We start from the raw sequence: 18,633 nt of genomic DNA on the forward strand, positions 1-18,633 counted from the left end.
CTGAGGGACGGGACTACACTTCCCGTCAGCCCTCGCGCTCCTCAGGGGGCCGGACTACAATTCCCATGCGCCCTCACGGCCCAGGACTACATCTCCCATGAGCCCCCGCGGCCGCCCCTCTCCCCGCGATCTCTGAGCCGGCATGGCAGCGAAGCTGCGTGTGGTGAGTGGGCCCGGCCGCCATCGGCCGCCATCCGCGGGCACGGTAGCCTCGAGGGGCGCGGGGACGGCCGGATGGTGTGCGGGGAACTCCCGCACGCTGTCGGAACCGCCCGTACGGTTGCGGCGAGGGCTCGAGGGCTGCATGGGGAGGCGGGATAGTGGCCCCTCTCCCCGCCATGGTGGACGGAGAGAGCGAGGCCAGGGGGGCTCCGGCCCTGCCGTGACGGGGCTGCGCCAGGAACCGCGGGCTGGCCGAGCCATGCTCAGCGTTTTATGGGCAGCGGGTGCGCCTCAGCCGGGGCTGTCTCCCGGCACCCCGAGGCGGGTTCAGCGGGCCGGGGAGCCGCGTGTACCCGCGGGCATCGGTGCTACCCGGATGGGCAGCGTGACAGCCACGAGGGCAAGAGCAGATTTGCGATTTGGGGTGGCCCTCTACTCTTTAGCTGTTCTGGAAGCTGAGCTAGTGATGATGATAAAAGTTATCCCTGTCTGAATTTGATCTTTCCTCTGTGGAAGTGTAAACTCTGAGGCTCAGTGTTAGAGACACAAAGGTAAAGGAGTGATTTGGTACCTGAACTAACTCTGTCCCCTTTCTCAGTTTCAGAGCATGACACCGTGTCAAGAAGAGGTAGAAACACTCCCCTGGCTGGGGAGCTGATTTACCCACAGTGCACCTTCACAATGGTGAGAAACAGCAGCATCTGCCTTGGCATAGTCTGGTTTTCTTTTTCTCCTCTAGGGGGGTTATGGAAGAAAGACTCGCTCTGCTGTCTCAAATTATACCCTCCTGAATTCCTGGGAGGGGATATAAAAGCCCAACAGCTTGATGAATGTAATTAAGCCAATAAAGGCTGTAGCTTTGTCACAGCTGCCACCTGAGTGTGCTGCCCTTTGCTGGCACAGAGCACAGGCTGAAAAGCAGCATGGATTGAATGGGAATTTTACTGGTGTTGGTGCCCAGCAGAGCACTTGCTTGTCAGCATGGTCAGAGATGAGCCAGAGTAGAAGGATGAGAGGTAGGAGGGATTGGATGACAGCCCATTATGGAGACACTTGACACAGCTCATCTCATAACTGTATCTGTCACAAAAATAGACCTAGTGACAGAATAATTGCTCTGTTTGCCTGCCTGGAGGTGCTCTGGGACAGTTTCAAACTTGTATCAGGTTGCTGAGGCTGGGGAGGTGCAGCTCACCTGCCCCAAAGGGTCACCCTGTGAAGGACACACCCTGAGGAAGCTTTCACCTGGGGGGAAGTGCCTGTCCTGATAAATGCATTTCTGGAGATAAACCCATAGACCAATTACACCATGGATGGATGGGTTATTCTTGTGTGCAGGGAACAAGTTGGGCTGGGAAGTTTCTGGAAGATGAGGAGAATGTCAGGTTGAAACAGCTTAAAAGGGTCCAAACCCCCAACATCTCAGAGCTTCCCTAAGCAAGGATTTAAACAGCATCCACCTCCCAAAGCTTCTTGTCTGTGAATGAGACAGCCCCCTGGCAAACATGCTCCTCTGTGTCTTGAGGGACAGGTTTCTGCTCTGCTAAGTTTGTGACACAAAAGTTTCCTGTCTTTGAATGGAGAATTTCTGTCTAATTCTTGCTCTGTGATCCAGTGCTGGGGTTTTTTTACTCAGGAAAGGTGAGGAAAAGAAAATTGACTTTATTTAAAGTACTTTTGCTAACAGTGTTCATTGCAACGTGTATTTAGGAGGAAATGGTCCTGCAGAATGCTGGGGCTGCTGTTGCCCAAGGACAGCTTTGGCCAGAGGGCAGCTGCTGTGTTTGGCTTCAGGCTGGTAAGAGAATTGAATTCTTCAGTGTTGTGTGTTGTTTATTTTTAATTCATTAATTACATGCCAGGTCTGCAGAGCCTAATCTCTGAAGGTTTCCCAGGAAAAATCCCAGGGAGAACAGCTGTGTATCTGCCCTGTGTGTGTGGTTTTGGGGAACATGAGGGGTTTATGCAGCCAGGGCTGGGACAGACACTGAGCCTGTGATGTGCTGTTATCCCTGTCTGACACTCAGCTTGAGGAGGAAAGTGTCCACTGAGGCTCACATGCTTCCCTTAGTGGGTCCCCTGTCCCTTGCAAAGAGTCCACAGGTGTGAGTGGCACCAGTGTGACACAGTTGTAGGTGTGAGTGGCACCAGTGTGACACAGTCTGTCCCCTGTAGGTGTGAGTGGCACCAGAGTGACACAATCTGTCCCCTGTAGGTGTGAGTGGCACCAGAGTGACACAGTTTGTCCCCTGTCCTGCCACCCTGTGCCATGTGGCAGCTCCAGGTGCGGTCCCAGGCACAGCTGCAGAGCTGCTGTTGTCATAGCACAGTTTAGAGCTGCAAAAAGCTTTCAAGTTCCTTGTGCAAACATTGACAAGTTGAAGGGCAGATAAGAAAGGCATTTTTTATCTTCCCTGCTGTACAGTCACTGAACACACAGGCTGGAACAGCACTTTGTCTTGGGCAGCTGACAGCTGCCTTCTGCTAAATGATTTTATGCTTTATTGAGCAGAATTTGGTTTTGTTTGCAGAAGGTCAATAACAGCTTCTGACAGGCCGGCAGGGCTGGTGACAGGGATGTCATTGGGACTGTGAAAGGGGAGGGAATGGCACCACAAATCAGGCATTGGGGTGCTCTGACAGCACACCTGTCTCCCAGACAGCATCAGGCACTGGGACAAGCAAGCACCTGGAGCTTTTGACTTCCAAAGGAAAAGAAAGTGGAGAGGCAGCCTGAGGATAAATGGGACAAGTAAAAGCTACTCAGTGCTTTGAGATCAGAAGGGCAGGGATTGTTTCAGAATGGACTTTTTTAGGAAAACATTTGTGGTTTCCTACAGATCTAGAAGGAAGACTGTTCTGGACTGGATGTCACAAATGACTGCTGATATGTCATGAAATGGCCACTTGTGTGTAGCCACAGGCTCCTCCTCACTGCTCAGTGGTTGCTGCAGCCACACCATGGGTAAGGGACCACTAAAACTAAAAAGGATTTGGGTACTGGTGCCATTGGCCTGGGTGGGAGCAAAGTTTTGTCTCCTGAGACCTGTACTCCAGATTAAATAGTGCAAATCAGGAACTTTTCAGCTGTTCTGATACTGTTGTTTTTTGTTTTTTGTTTTTTGTTTTTTTTTTTTTCTTTCACCAGGACCTGATCTACAGTTGGCTGGAGGAAAAAATGGTTCCCTGCTTTCTTCTGTTCCAGAATAAAATAAGTTGTGGAAAATCTTACGAGTCGAAGTTGGGTTTTATTTGGTTATTTCTGTAAAGGTTGGAGTCCATGCTCTTAAAGGTGTTTTCTAACTGTAATGATTCTGATTCTTCTTGGACAGAAATGGTTTTGTGCAGGTGTGAAGGATTTTGGATGAAAACCCTTCCTGAAACGGCAGTTGTGAGCTTATGCTTCATTGCAAACCTGATAACACAAAGACTTCAGTGACTGCAGATTCTGTCCCAGAAGTGTTCATGGGAACAGTGTGACAAAACTAACTTATGGCTAAGGTCTGGTGCCAAATGGTTCTTGTGGTGTGCTTGGGAATACAGCCATGAACAAGTCCTTAAAATGGAGTTAACACCAGCTCCACCCTTGCCTGGGAATGTCCCTTTTTGAGAGAAGAAAGGAAAGTGCTCATTGTGGTTCCCAGTGTTTGGTTCCTGGTGTGCCTGTGAGCTGGATGATTCCAGGCAGGACTGCAGCACCACGACAGCACCATCCTGCTCCTGCCCTGAGTGTCACCGTGCTGCAGATGTCACCTGAGGCCTGGCCAGGGCTGGTTTGAGGAGGTTTCAGGGTGTCTTGGCCAGGAGATGTGAGGATCAGGCTCATTCGTGTCACGAAAGGTTTTGCTGAGTGTTTGGGAACACAGAACAGGCCTGACAGGCTGCTGTGGTACCAGTGTAGGGTGGCTCTGATGGGAACAAAGGTTAATTTGAGACGTGGGAACACAAGATGGGCCCCAGGCTAGAGATTACATCTGGAACAGGGTTGGAGCCTAATCTGAGTCTGTGAACCAGCTGGAAGCAGCCTGCTGGAGCTTCAGGAGGTTTGGAGGTTCCCTGGCTCAGGGCCAGGCTATCTTTTGCCATCTCTGTGCACCAACCTTGTACAGTAAATAGCATTCCAAGTGGAAAAGGGCTGTGCTAAGAGCTAAAAGTCTTGAGTCTCCATGATTTAAACTGGTTTCCATCCCTGTCTGCCTCTGAAGCAGTTGAAGTCTCTGCTCCCTGTTACTGCTCCTCTGCTGTGGGAGGTAAAGGGGGGGGGGGGGTCTCACCCCACCCAGTTCATCAAAACAACAAAAACAGGTGTTAGGGAAAACAATCATTCAACATTTATGTAATTACACAAAGTGGGAAATTGTCTTGGATTACATGGCTCTGTCTCCAGCCCCCACCAGCTGGAGAAGCCTCCCCAGGTGGGTCTCCCTGAGCAGTGCTGGTGTTTGAGGGACAGCTGAAGGGTTCAGGACCCTCCCTTCCCTTGGGCTTTGGGGAAGGAAATTAAGAGTGACCATCACTTTGACCCACCTGGTGTGGGGCTGCCTCTCAGAGGCACCACGCAGTCCCTGTGCAAGAAAAGGCTGACAAAGCCAGTGCCACACACACATGGCCCAGGCCAGTGTCACCTCTGGGCTGCTCAGAGCCTGGACGTGATCCTGGTGTCCTGGCTGAGCTGCTGTGACCCTCCTTGGAGCTGATGGCTTTTGAGCCCCTTCCTTGTCAGAAAACACCAAACCTCAAGAAGGGAACAGTGACAGGGCCCTCTGTGTCTGTCCTGCTCTCTGTGCCGCTGACCAGGGAGGCAAACATCCTTCTGGAACGTGGCACACATCCACACACAGCTGGGACTTTGCAGTCTTTCTGGAGAGAGGTGTTCCCCAGACATGTCACTTCTTGTCACCTGAGCTCCAGTGCAAGGATTTATCCTGCCTGCTGCAGTCCCACCATGGTGATGAGCATTTAAAGTGAAGGGCATTTTCCAGCATCCTCTTCAGCATCACCCTGCCCCTCCTGTGCTCCACAGGGGCCACTGCTGCCCCAAAGCCACACTCATGGGGCTGGCAGGGCACAGCCACGTGCTGTGGTGCTTCTGGCTGCCCCAAAGGCCACGTTCCATCACACTGATCCCCGAGGAGATGCAACATTCCTCCACCAGCACCAGCTTCCCCGTTATCCTCACATCACTGCTGGCTGTGGTGCAGCAAGCCTGCTCCGTGGGCTGGCTGGCCAGCTGGGGAGAGCCCTCAGGAGGGAGAAGGTGACCCTCAGGAGAAAGGAGAAGAGCCACAAGAGTCCTTGGACCTGGCCCTGTGGGCAACTCCCGGCCTCAGCGCTGGTAGAGGGTGATGATCCCTGCACGGTGCAGGCTCCTCCAGAGCGCTGCCTCCAGCATCATGTCATGGTTGGCATAAAACACCAGAGGTTTCTTCTCCACCTCGTAGTAGTGGTCTGAGAACTGCTCGTAGTTGGCTGTGATGAACCCGTAGGCACTGACCTGTGGGGAAGGAGGTGGGGCAGACACAGGAAGGGTCAAGGCTTCACCTCAGGTGGTCCATCACCACCAGCACTCCCTTCAGGCACAGGGGACTTGTAGGACAGCCACCACAGCAGCCAAGGGGGGGGATTCCCCTCTCCCCAGGGGAACAGTGGCCCTGTGGCCCCTTACCTGGTCGCAGGTGTGGAGCGCGGTGAGGAGCATGAGGGCGCCGGTGCTGGGCATGTACAGGGAGCTGTACTGGGTGTTGAGCAGCTCTGAGCGCAGGAACCTGGCACAGGGGGACACAGTGGCTGTGGGGATGGCACAGCCCTGCAGTCCCCAGAGCCAGCCAGCCCTCTCCCGTGACACCAGTGCCCAGTGAGGTAGGAGCACTGAGTGAAACGAGGGCTCTCATTTGCTCAGAGGTTGGTAAAAGGCACCTCTCTGCTGTTTGGAGCCACCCCAGCATGGGCACCTGCTTTCATAAAAGGCAGGAAGAGACCATCCCGTTGGGCCCTACCTTTGCTCCTGTTAGACTGGGACAAAATGTAATTTGTTTTGGGGAAACAGACCAAGGTGTGCATGGGGAGGTGTAGGAGGGGGTGTGAACTGTGCTGCAGTGAACAAGAATGGCAGGAGACTCCTCTGCCCTGTGTGCAAACAGCAGGGCAGGGTGGTTCCAGTGTCTGGGAGAGACTGGGACTGCACTCTGGTGCTGGGCAGCTACTGGTCTGCACTGGAATGAGCAGAGGGGGAAGCAGATGGTCTGAGCCCAGCCCAGAGCAGAGCCAGACAGCAGCCACAGTGCTCATCACCCTCACCTTGCTGTCAGGTACTGCAGGAAATCAGGATGCAGCAGCTTGAACTTCTCTGCAGATGCCTCCGGTCCAAAATACTTCTTTGGGCTGCAGCAGGGCAAGGAGAAGGGCAGAACTTTGTCATGGGAGTCCTGGAGCTCCTTGGGGTTTATCCCAGGAGGGACAGATGTGGGGAGAGGACAGGCAAGTCATGCCTGCATCACTGGGGATGCTGGGGGGATCTTGGGGAGGTACTCACTCGTCCCCCTTGTCCGAGCCCTCGGGCACCGGGCTGCCCTGGATGGCCGATTTCAGCATGACGTAGTCCCGGATATCCGAGGGGATGAAGATGTACTTCAGGTCCTGCAGCAGGGACACACACAGGGCACTTGGAGGGGGGTTTAGGGACACGACCCACGCTTGAGGGCTCCCAACATGGGGGGAAGGTGTTCCAGATTGCAAGGCAAGATGTATTCTGTTACCATCTGTATGGCAGTTGTTTTTTGTCAAGTGGGCAGTTTTCCTTATCTCTCTCTGAGTGATCACAATCACTCCTCCCTCGGGAGGGGACATCTGCTGATAACAGCTATTGAATGTCCCTGCATGGCTGGTAAGAACTACAGCATCCCATTGGGAGATGTGAGCCCAGAGGGAGGAGCCAAGCATTCCTACCTGGGTATAATCTGGAGATTCTGGAACACCAGCACAGCTTCTCCACTGCATTCCCCAGAGGAACAGCAGCTGCCTCTTCCCCTGGATCTTCAGAGGAAGAATACATCCTTCTCTACAGGATCCCTGCTCCAGCAGAACCAGCCCTGACACTGCAGGAGGGCTGAGCCACAATTCCAATGGGACTGCTGCCAACACCCTGACCCACAGGGTGTCAGGTTGGGTTCTGACTCTGTCAGTGTTGGTTTGGTTTACTGCATTGCTTATTTTATCCTTTTATTTTCTTCCCTATTAAAGAACTGTTATTTCCTGCACCCATAATTTTTGTCGCCTGAGAGTCCCTTAATTTCAAATTTATAGCAATTCAGAGGGCGGGGGGGGTTCATTTTCTCCATTTCAGGGGAGGCTCCTGCCTTCCTTAGCAGACACCTTTCTTTCCAAACCAAGACAGAAGGTCTCAAGAAGCAAGCCCAGCCTGAAGGGACAACTTGATTCAAGTCTCCAACAAGCCCTCAGGGTCTCACCTTGCCCTGGGGGACCTGGGTGAAGCCGTACTCCTCGTAGGAGATGAGGGAGTTCTTCATGGTGTTCACCGTGAAGCCGTAGAAGGAGACCTTGGTGCCCACATCCTCCTCAAAGCCCTTGATCACGGCACCATTGAGCCTGCAGGAAAAGCAGAGAACACGTGTCCAGGGCTAGCATCTCCCAGCACCCATTGTTATGAGTAGAAAAGTTGCCCGTTTTTTTTAAAGGTTGCAGAGTTCACAGGTTGGGCTAGTTGCTGCCAGGGTGGAGTTCTAACTGTTTGTTATAATCACCTGTCATTTTTGTTCACTACCTGTCCTTGATGGTTAAGAATTCCTTGATGGTTAAGAATTCCCCCTTTTGTCAAGTGGCACCCTACTGCTTCCTGGAGGATGGCACCAGGATGGCGAAGAGGAGGAGACCTCAGAACCAGCATGCAACAGGAGAAGCCCCTCACCAAACCTAGCCAAAAACCCCTAAAAACAATGAGCTAACATGAAATAGATGTGATGCCTAGATGTGAGGAACAGAATCTAGTATCTGCTAAGACCCTTTGACCCCTCACCCTAACATTATAGGATGTCAGCTAGACAGAGGACCTCAAATGTTAAACCAGAAAATTAAGGGAATCTCCTGGTGCTCATGTGAGGATGGAATTCCCAGCTCTGCCCACAGACCAAAGGAAAAACTCTTGCTCCTCCTCCAAGCCACTACTGGGAGCAGCGGCGGTGTGAGCGCGGACCTGTCACTTCTCCCCACCCGAGCTGATCACTTTTAATAAAGGCATTAAAAGGAGAAAGGTCTCCTGCCCGTGTTTATTTCACCCATGGCATTCCCCCTCACCTGAAGACCAGGTGGTGGCTGTCGATGGCCTTGCCCTGCCGCGAGCCGTTGAGGATGCCACCGTTGCCCACCACGGCACAGCGGACGCAGCCCCCGGGGAAGGCGGCCCTGTCGAAGAGCTGCCGGTTGGCCGAGGCGTTGAGGAGCTGCAGGGTGCTGCCCACCACTGGAATGGAGCAGGATGGGAGCAGTCAGCAGGGAAAAGGTGTGTGCCAACCCATGGGAGCACGTGCAAGAGCTGGCACGGCACAGCCAGGAGCAGCACACACTCCGTGCAGGAGAGAGGTCTGCGGATGACATATGGGGGCACCAGATAGGCCCAATCTCTCCCAGCTTGGTGTCACCTTGTATCTCTTATCTCCCCATGCTCCTCACCCTGCTACAAACAGTGGCCACCCACCCAAGGCTGTGCAAAGCACAAGGATGCATCCAGGTATCTCCTGCCCCAGCCCTACAGATGCTGCTGCCTGTGCTGGCCACATCCCCTCCTGACAATGTCTCTGCAAATGCCACTGGTTCTCTCCTGCTCGCTGTTCCCAGCACTTCCCAGCCCAGGGATTGAAGCTGGCAGCTGCCAGGAAAAACAGAGAGTGGGTTTGGGGTGGGAAGGGAAACAATCTCCATGCACAACAATGGAGCTGGTTGTCTGAGCTCCTCCGGCCCCAGTTAATAATCAAGGACAACACTGGAGCTTTTATTCAGGGAAAATGTCACAAGATGCAGCAAGAGCCGCACCCTGTGCCCCAGGAGGTGGGGTGAGAAGAGATCAACGTTCCTGGCTCCTCTGCAGGGCTGCTTGCCTGTCTCACATCTCCAGTCCCTTCTTCTGGGCTCCCCAGTCCCCTCAAGCTGCCCCACACCCCAGCTGGGTCTGTACCTGCGAGGGACAAGCCCTGCCAGCCATAGGGGACGTGTCGTGTCTTCAGCCTGTTCCAGGTCTCCAGGGTGAAGTGCTGGTCCCACATCAGCACGGGTGTGTTGAAGTGGAAGATCTCCCGGAACTTGGGGTCTGCCTTTGCTCTGGCCATCACAGAGTGGAGGCAGGGGCTGGGCTGGGAGGGAGGAAGGAGAATCCCTGCTCAGTCTCCAGCCTGGGTCTGCCTTCCCTGTGACACCTCCACCCCTCAGCAAGGTGAGAACAAACCCAGGGACAGAAATGCTCCTTGTCCATCACATGTTCTGCTGGGTCACCCAGGCAGGGCATTGCCTCCTGCCTTGGTTTTGTGCTGCAAAACTGCCTCTGGCAGCCAGCTCAGTGGGGCTGGCAGAACTGGGGCTTACAGAGTCACCTGAGGGTGTGAAAGATTCAGCACCTTCAGGTGTGGGCAACACATTAAAGGGCTCTGCTCTGTGAGAACAGAACAGAAACAGCTCCCCTCAGGGCCTGGGTCCATCCCCATGAGTCTCCAGCCTGGGCTGCTGGCCCAGGAGTCACGGGGCTGGAGGGGGTGGTGATGCTGCTGCAGCCTCCACACTGGGCAATGGCAGCAGGGACAATCACTTGTGTGGATGGACAAGGTTGCTCCTCTGTAAATCCCTTCCAGAGGATGCTGCTCCTCCTCAGCCTCCCCACACAACCCTTCAAGCACCCAACCCAGCTGGAGGGGCACCATGGACAATACTGTGCTGTGCTGATGATTACCTGCTTCCTGCTGGGCTCCGGCTCCTCCAGCTCGGCAGAGGGCTCGAAGGAATTCCCACTGGGATGGGGGAAACATATGGCAGAGTTAAAAATCCATTGCTTGGGCACTGGGGAAGCCCACAGTGGGCAGGGCCTCCCAGTTCCTGCCAGGATGGCTGAGCATGTCCCCTCCTTACCTCTCCAAGCTGCCTCCAGGAGCCCACCTGTGGCTGCCAGCTCCCTGTGGTGTCCCTGAGGGAGCCAGGACCAGCGGCCCTGGCTGCAGCAAGCTGGGAGAAGACAAGGGAGAGCTCGGCTGAGGAGGTGACACTGAGCACCCTGACATCCTCCCGTGTGAGAGCCACAGGGCAGCGCCACGACCTCTCCATTTATCTCCTCTTCACCACTGCTGTGCCCACCCATGCCCCTCTGCAGGTGGAGAGATGAGGATTTGCAAAATACAGGGTTTGTGCAGCCACCATCTCCTGGACTCCCATAAAGCAAACACCACACCAAGCACAGCCTGCAGCCTTGGGGGAATCCTGCTGAGACCTCTCTGTCTCTTCCCACCATCCCACCATTCTCAAGTCCAAGAGGACCGGGCTGGAATAAACTGGACAGGTCAGCAGGACACATTCAGTTGTTCTACCACAGCACCTGGGCTCTGGAGGTTCTCGGGGTGCATGGGACACCCTCTGCCATGGGAGCAGCTGGGGCATGCCCTGATCCTTCATTAGCAGCAGGGCTTGAGCAGCTTGGGGTGCCCTGAGCCCCACGGGGCCAGGCTGAGCTGCCCCAGCCCCTGGGGGGGCAGTGGGGTGGGCAGGGGGCAGGAGGTGGGAGCCCACCGGAGGGGAACAGGCTGCCATTGATCCCCACACAGAAAGGCCCTTCAGAGCCCCCAGCAGCAGGTGCTGCAGCCAGAAGGGGGCTATTGTGGAGCAGACAAGGGCTCCTTGTTACAGGATCTCTGCTGGAGCCTGGGGACAGGTAAAGGCAGGTGGGGAGCAGAGCTCACCCCCCCAGCCCTGCTGGCACGGCGTGTCCTGGCACAGGGGCACAGCAGGAGTTGGGTTTCTGTCCCTGCCACGGCCCCTGTCAACACCAGCAGCACCCACAGCCCTGCCCAGGAGCAGATCCAAACCCGTCTGCCACCCAAACACTGCTCTGTGCCACTGTGGGGGCATGGCCTGACATGGGGGGACAGCCCAGCACCCTGCCTGGGGGCTGGAACCGGGGCTGCAGCATCTGCCCAGGCGTGGATGGAAGGGCAGCACCAAGCAGGTTTTGTTCCCAGCACCTTCCTTGCACCATCCCAGCGCTGGCAGCTCTGGGCAGGGCATGCTGGGGGTGCTGAGCCCCAACAGTGGAGCAGGGCAGCTTTGAAATCAAGCCTGTGTGTCTTGCCTTGGTGCCTGATGGGAAGTCAGGATCCCAGCAGGAGCAGAGCCCTGCAAAGCCCCCACATCTCCAAACAGCCCAGGGGACAGCACAGTAGGACCCCACCAGCTCACCCTGAGGCTCATCCCGACACCACCTGAGCAGGCAGAGAGAGGAGGGAGGGGAAATGCTCAAGACTGAGCCACCCCAGAGAGATGCAGAGCTGCAGCTTTCTGCAGGGCCTTTTGGTGCTATCTTGCATCATCCAACTCATCCCAGCCTGAGCAAATGTTCCCTTGGCTTGCAGGGGGCAGTGCAGGGTCTGCTCACAGAAAGGACAAGGCCACCAGAGGCTGTACCAGAGGTGCTGGTGATGCTGGGATCTGCTTTTCCAGCCCTGGCACTGACAGCATGTCCCCCAGAGCAAAGCTCTCCACACAAGTGTCCCACAGCTCTGCACCCTGAGTGGGCTCAGCCCTGAGAGCTGCTCTGGGGTGCAGGGAACTGCCCCTGGGGTGCAGGAGCTGCCCTGAGTTGCAAGGAGCTGCCCTGAGTTGCAAGGAACTGCCCTGGGGTGCAGGAGCTGCCCAGCCCCACTTGCTGCCTTTTATCTCCCAGTGCAGGTGATCCCCAGCCCATGTGCTCAGCAGCAGAGCTTATCAACACCTCCACCACCCAACAGATGGACCAGGACTGGGGAAACCTCCCTGCTCCAACCCCGAGCTGGCTCCTGTGAAGCACTGAAGCCCCTGTGTGCAAAGCCCCTGGGTTTGCCACTCATCCATTTTCTGGCCACAGAGGGGCAGCCCCCATCAAACACTGAGGCTGTAACCCTCACCCACCATGTCCAGGTTTAAGCTGCAGCCAAGCAGCCTCTCCCAGCCCTTCCCACGAGGCTCACAAGCCCCAGCTGCACATCTCTGCCCACCCAGCCCCTCCCCAGCTCTCCTGCTCCTGTTTCTTCCCTTTCCCTTCCCTGGCAGCCAAGGCAGAGCCCTGGGCAGTGGCTGTGTGAGGGTGCTGCACTACTTTCTGAGCTGCCAGGGATCTGTGGGAGCCCCAAGGGGCTCAGCCTGGCTATGCCCAGGATGGAGGGAGGTGGGCACAGGCAGCCTGGCATCTTGGCTCCTGCTGACCTTCCATGGAAGCTGTGCCCCAGCCCCACCCATGGCCGGACACAGTGGGTGGCACCTGCTCATCGTTTCTTCCAGGCTTTGTGCTGAGCTGATAACTCAGTGCCAGCACCTCCCTGCCCTTGCTTGCCAGCTGTGGGTGCCGGAGCCAGCTCCCCAGCATTGCTGCTGCTGCCCAAACCCTGCTGGGGAGGCCCCCAGCGCACAGCATCGCGGCGCTGTGACGGGGAGCCCAGCGCTTTGACGTCACCTGCAGGATGTGGTGAAGCACCTCGTGCTGCTTGGTTGACTCAGAAGATGACAATCCTGCCCAGGACCGACAGATGGACAATGGGGCTGTGGGAAGGAGTGGCTGTGGCTGCCCAGGCACCAGTGGTGGCAGCAGAGCCGGCCAGGGCTGGGTGCTCCCTCACCACTGTGACATTCACAAATGTGACGTTTCTGGTCCAGGGCCATCCCTCATTTCCGGAAGATAACACTGTGTGTGAGTGTTGTGAGCACACACTCCAGCCTTACCTTCAGCAAATACTCCCAGGGCCCCACAGAAACATTGGAGGGAGCCAAAACAGCAACAAGAACCTGCTCTTGCTCCATCTCCCCACGAAGGGCTGAGCTCCAGCAGCATCTCTGCCTGGTGCAGAGCAGGAGTGGCACAGCCAGGCTGGGCAGAGCTCTGTGCTCGTCCCATCTGCCCTAAGAATAAAGCCACAAGGGCAGCCAGCAGCTCCCCAGTGGGTTTGGGAGAGATGGATGGGCAGGGAGTGGGACAAACCACAGGGGATTTGGTTCTCTCCATCCCAGCTCTGCAGGGAACAGGGCATTTGCCCACTTCCATGGGGCCACCAGCTTTGTGCAGAACTGCAGGGGGACTTGGCATTGCTGTGGGGGCCCTGGGGTGAGCTGGTGCTGGCAGCAGCCACCATCCATCAGAGATCATCTCCCTCCTGATGCCCTTCATCCCCCTGTACCTCTGCATGGAGACACTGCTCACACAAACCTCCTGTTGAAACCAAGTAACCTGCATGCCCAGGTGAGGACTCCGAGCCTCCTGTCCCTGCTGGCAGAGCAGGAATGAGTGCTCTGTGAGGGCACCTCAGCCTTGTGAAATGGCCAGCCCAGTCCCAGCTCTGGACTCGGCCAGCAGGGCAGCACCAGCTCCTGCAGGGACACAGCTCTGTGGGATGAGCAGCACTCATACAGTGCCATGTTTCCCAAAGACAGGGAGCTGAAGCAAACAGGCAGCCCTCTGGTTAGGGTTTAGCTTTAGGGGTTGAATTAAAGCCAAGAGGAGAGTCCAGGAGGGCTCTGGAGCACAGGTCAGCTCTGTGTTACCTCCCCCCTGGACAAGCTGACCCTTGGTCCCATCAGTCAGGGCTGGAGCTGCGCTGGCTTTCCAAGGAAGGTGACCTGGAGCTGTGGCAGGTCCAGGCAGGTTAACCTGGCATGTGGTGGGGGGATCCTGCTCCCTGCTTCATCCCATGGGTTTTCTCCAAACCCACAGACACTGTGTCAGGGCACAGCTGGTTTCCATTCCCAGCTCCAGCGTGGGCCATGGTCATGTTCTGCTGCCCTCATGGGCCTCAGTTTCCCCTTTTGTGGACATCAATCTGTTTGTGGGGAGCTGCTCCCACTCCAGCTGTGACTGCCCTGGGCAGGTTTTGATAACGCTGGCACTGCTGCCATGGTGAGGGTGCAAAGAGCCAAGAGCCAGCCCGGGCTGCTGCAGGTACTCCTGACCCACCATCCTGCCAGGAGAGGGGACCTCTGCTTTGGCACGGTGGCATCGGGCAAGGAGAGCTCCCAGCTGGGGAAGAGAGAAGGTCTGAAGCCCAGGGCAGCTCATCCTGCTGCACCCTCAGCAAATCTCACCCTGTGCAGGACCGGCTCCGGTCCCACAGCATCCCCGTTCCGGCTGGGCTCTGTCACACCGATGGCACCCAAGCACCCAGGGGGAGGTGTGGGACACCCGCAGAGCCCTCCTGGCCCAGCACCTGATGCTGGAGGGGACAGGGCAGCGAGTCCCACATCCCGAGAGCTGTGCGGGCTCCTTCCCCCGCACCCACCGGGGCTCCCCGGCACCACCATGGCGGGGCACGGGGAGGCTCTGAACGGCTCCGGGAGGTTTGGAGGATGCAGGGGAGGCAGACAAAGGGGGAGCCGCAAATCGCTGGAGTTTGGGGAACGCTGCAGCCCCGAGTTCGCGAGCGGTGTGGGCGATCCCAGAGCGGGGCAGCCGTGCCCTGCCTCTGCAGGCGGGTGGGTGCACTCCCTGGGGGCCATGGCAATGTTCGTCCTTGGGATTGTGCTGCTCGCCCGGGACAATCGGCGGGCTCCGGTCCCGCCCAGCCCGGCGGGAACACGCGGCGGCTCCGCGAGCGGCTGGATGCCCACGCTCGGCCGTGCCTGCTCTCAGCAGGGGCTGCTCCGCACCGCGATGTGCCGAGCCCTTGGAGGGGCTCAGCCCAGTGTGGGGACCCTTGGGGAGCCTCCATGGCTTGGGGTGCCGCTCTGGGCAGCGCTGGGGGCCGCGGGCAGCACCCAGGACCCCTTCGAGCACGCTGCCAGCCCATTCTCCAAACCGGCCGGGGGCAGAGCTGGGATCACCAGCCCTAAGGAACCCACACCGGCACCCCGATTCAGAACAGATTCACAGCTCCCTGCCCTCTCCCATCCCCGCGCCCCTTACCTTGCCATGATCCTCGGGCTGCCGGGCGCCTCCACCGTAGCGCGGTAGTGACTGTAGAGGAGCAGGGAGGATGTTAAACCCGCCAGGAGCAGAAGGCAGAGCCTTTTCCAGTGCGGAGACCCCATCGTGGGCAGTTCAGCCCCCGGAGCCGTGCAGGGCAGCGGGAGTGGCAGCCAGCCCCGGGCACAGAAACTTGCCGGCCCCTGTGCTCGCCCTGCCCCGGGAGCCCGGCCGCACTTCGGAGCAGGCTGGGATATTCCTCCGGAGCGATGGGAGGGAGGGTGAAAGCCGGAGGGAGGAGGCACCAGGCTGACTGGTTCAGACTTGCTGAGAAAAAAACCACTTTTGAGCTGCATTTTCTGCGAGCTGGGGATTAAACATTTACCCAGACCAGAAGGGAACTGAGAAAAATTTTTTTCCTTTTTTTTTTTTTTTTTTTTTTTTTTTTTTTTTTTTTTTTTCACCTCTTAATGTCACTTACCCACGGCTCGTAAGCCGGGTTTCCCCTTTTTGTAACTTTCTTTTTCGACTCAAACACGTGCGTGTTTGGGCTGCACCGCACGGACGCCGGGCGGCCCCGCGGTGCTACCCCCGAACAACATCATCAATCATCATCATAATCAATAATTTTTACTTTTATTTTTATTTTTATTTTATTACATTTTTATTATATTTTATTAACTTTTTATTGTATTTTTATTATTTTTATTTTGTGCTCTGAAACTGCAGGCTCTGAAGTTGGCACCCTGATAGCAACATCCTGTTGCAGCCAACCCCTAAACCTTCCAGGATGTGGGGGAACCCCACAAATGTGAGAGAAAAGGGGGGGGGTGGCAAAAAAAACCTCCCAAAACTGATGGGGTTTTTTGGCACTAAAGAGGAGGGGGGACACAGTCGGGGTGGTGCCCCCCGGTCCCCGGCCACTTTCTGGCTGAATGGATCGCCTGCATTTGCAGCAAACAAAACCTTTCAGGGCTTTGTGGGAAGCTCGACAAAGAGTTTGGGTTGGAGGAAAGGAGGAACGGGTTTGGGGGAAATTTTGCATGAATTATTTTGGTATTTTCGGAGAGGATGTGCTCCAGTTTCTTTTTTGAAAGAATATCTTGGTGTTATTTTAGTTCAACTCTGAAAGAACCAGCCTGTGAACTGAAGGATATGCATACCAAAATGTTTGTGGCAGTGGGGGAAGGGACTCAGCAGGCAAACAAGCCTTTTCAGTTGAGCTGTAGGGATTTTGGGGGGTTGGATTTTTAGGAAATCACCAGACTTGGGGAGCAGCACTTGGTGAGCCCTGCTCCATCCAAACCCTTTTCCTATGGCTCCCTGAGCACTTGTGTGTTGTTCCAGGCTCTCACACACTCCAGCCCCTCCACAAATACCCTCTTGCATTATTCAGCCCCAAAACCTGGGCCCAACCCCTGTCCCTGAGTCCCACTGTGCCTGCATTTTCCCCAACACTCCTTTATCCCCTCAGATCCAACCACTCCCCACTTCCTTTCCAGCCTGCCCAGACAGGTTCAAAGGAAGACAAAAGCAAAGCACATTTTAACAGGAGTTGGCTTCAATCTCCACTTGCTTCCATTACTACAGATCCCTCCATTGCCAGCCCTGTTCCTCTGGGAATTTTGGCTCTGTGGGGATGGCACCGTGGTGGCATCCATGAAATGCCAAGGCTGTGGTGTGAACACAGGAGCAGCTCAGTGCTGTCACTGCTGGCCTTGTCCCACTGGGAGAGAGGACCCTGGACCAGGGACACCACAAAGGGATGGTGGCCAGGCTAATTTTAAAGCAAACTTGCAGGGAACCCCTTGATTTTAAAGCGAACTTGCAGGGGAGCTGTGGCAGGAAGGCTGGCTGAGCATGGGTTATCTCAGGAAAGGAGAGAACAGCTGGAAGGACAGGACAGACCATGACCACTTGGACACACAGGGATGAGATAGAGCTTAAAGCTCAGCTGGAGCTAGAGCTGAGGAAGAACAGGCAGAAGGAGGGGGTCACATATACCCCAGTAGCAAAAGGCAGCTCAGGGAAATGGGGGTGCATTGATGGAGGGGTTTGATGCTTTTTCCCTCTATCACTAAAAGCTGCTCCCAGCCTTCAGGGTACAGGCATTTTGTTGAAAATTCAGAGCCAGCAGAGCATGGTTGAGTCTGGGGTCTTGCTCAGGGTCCCCCAGAGCTGTCCCCATCCTGTGTGGCCCAGGTCTGCCTTGCTCTGCCTTGCACATCACTGGATGTGCTCCCTGCTATCCGGTGCTTTGGCTCACGTGCTCTTGACTCTGGCCCTTCGTTAACCACAGCTAATTATTACCAACTGCTCGAGTCAGTCACAAGGGACACAGCAAGGCTTGGCTCCAGATGGATGACCAATGGTCCAGGGGAAATGACCTGGGGAAAGTCAGGAATTTACCATTTGGAAACAATTATGGCCCAATCATGCAAATGCTGGTGGAGTGGCAGCTTCAAGGGCTGGAGGAGCTGGTTTCTTCACATCTCACTGTTTCCATGATAGATGGTTTTCTACTGTTGGTTTTATTTTCAGCGGGGTGAAAATGAGATGCACAGTTCTTCATCTGCTCTACTTGTTTTGTGCTACAATGCATTTTGGACTATGCCCCAAAATTAAGTGGTGCTTAATTTAGAAGTTAAATAAGTGTGAAAAACCTTTTAGGGTGGTAGTTGCCAAATAAAGATTAGGAAAAGAACATAAAAGAAATTACAATGGAAACCAGCAAGTATCATTTTTAGCTTGGGCTTTTTATTCCAGTGATTACTTCTTGGAAACAGAACCCAATCCCTCCCCGTGGCTAGAGAGCACAAGAGGAGAATCAACATATTTTGCACCAGCTGGCTGCCAGCCACAGGCTGGTGGAGAAAAATCTCATGGTCTTTGCCATGATGAACTGTGCAGGTGGGAGAATGAGATCTCCAAAAATCTCCTGGAGGATTTATACATCCAAATTCATTCAGCACGGGTCAGATGTACATTGAAGAACGTGCCAAAAACCTGCTCACAGAGCAGCTCCCTGAAAGGCAGAGCTGTGTCCCCCCAAGAACAGGGGCCATATGGCTGCTGTGGAGTGGCAGCATGAAAAATTCATCAGCAGATGTCCCTGGAGGTGACCAACAGATGTCCCTGGAGGTGACACCTGGCCTCTGCTTGCAGGGCAGGGAGGGCAACGGGAGCTGCTTGGCCACAGCTCCCCCTGCCCTGGGGGGAAAATGGGTCAGGCACAGCTCCCTGATACTCCCTGCCCAGCTTTGGGGTGGATTTGTAGGTGTTACTACAACCAAAGGCAGGAGAAGTGACTACACAGAGGGTGCCTGGAGATGGAATGACAG

At 55.6% G+C, this 18,633-nt stretch overlaps 1 protein-coding gene and 1 long non-coding RNA gene across 2 annotated transcripts; one reads left to right on the forward strand and one right to left on the reverse strand.

Moving 5' to 3' along the window:
* The first annotated feature begins 123 nt into the window (after nt 1-123).
* Nucleotides 124-3,384, forward strand: LOC131566151 (uncharacterized). The gene is made up of 5 exons (XR_009275526.1): nt 124-163; nt 761-846; nt 1,873-1,960; nt 3,003-3,127; nt 3,311-3,384. It is a non-coding gene; the product is annotated as an uncharacterized LOC131566151 (long non-coding RNA).
* Nucleotides 2,758-15,528, reverse strand: ST6GALNAC2 (ST6 N-acetylgalactosaminide alpha-2,6-sialyltransferase 2). Its single transcript, XM_058817362.1, has 10 exons — nt 15,293-15,528; nt 10,291-10,383; nt 10,115-10,172; nt 9,350-9,524; nt 8,473-8,638; nt 7,629-7,767; nt 6,695-6,798; nt 6,460-6,543; nt 5,828-5,927; nt 2,758-5,656 (listed from the first exon to the last, which is right to left on the reverse strand). Exons 1-10 carry the CDS (start codon nt 15,415-15,417, stop codon nt 5,489-5,491), a joined length of 1,212 nt encoding a protein of 403 aa, XP_058673345.1. The 5' UTR covers nt 15,418-15,528; the 3' UTR covers nt 2,758-5,488.
* Between the last annotated feature and the right edge of the window lie 3,105 nt (nt 15,529-18,633).

The sequence above is a fragment of the Ammospiza caudacuta genome, chromosome 19 (genome assembly GCF_027887145.1).
Source record: "Ammospiza caudacuta isolate bAmmCau1 chromosome 19, bAmmCau1.pri, whole genome shotgun sequence".
Taxonomy (NCBI): Eukaryota; Metazoa; Chordata; class Aves; order Passeriformes; family Passerellidae; genus Ammospiza; species Ammospiza caudacuta.

Excerpts from the sequence above, each read along its gene's own strand:
- ST6GALNAC2 (XM_058817362.1), bottom strand. The coding sequence starts at position 15,417 with ATGGGGTCTCCGCACTGGAAAAGGCTCTGCCTTCTGCTCCTGGCGGGT. Across the intron at positions 7,768-8,472 it reads AGCCACCACCTGGTCTTCAG|GCTCAATGGTGCCGTGATCA; the intron begins GTGAGGGGGAAT and ends CTTTTCCTGCAG. Across the intron at positions 6,544-6,694 it reads GGCTCGGACAAGGGGGACGA|CCCAAAGAAGTATTTTGGAC; the intron begins GTGAGTACCTCC and ends GCCCTGCTGCAG.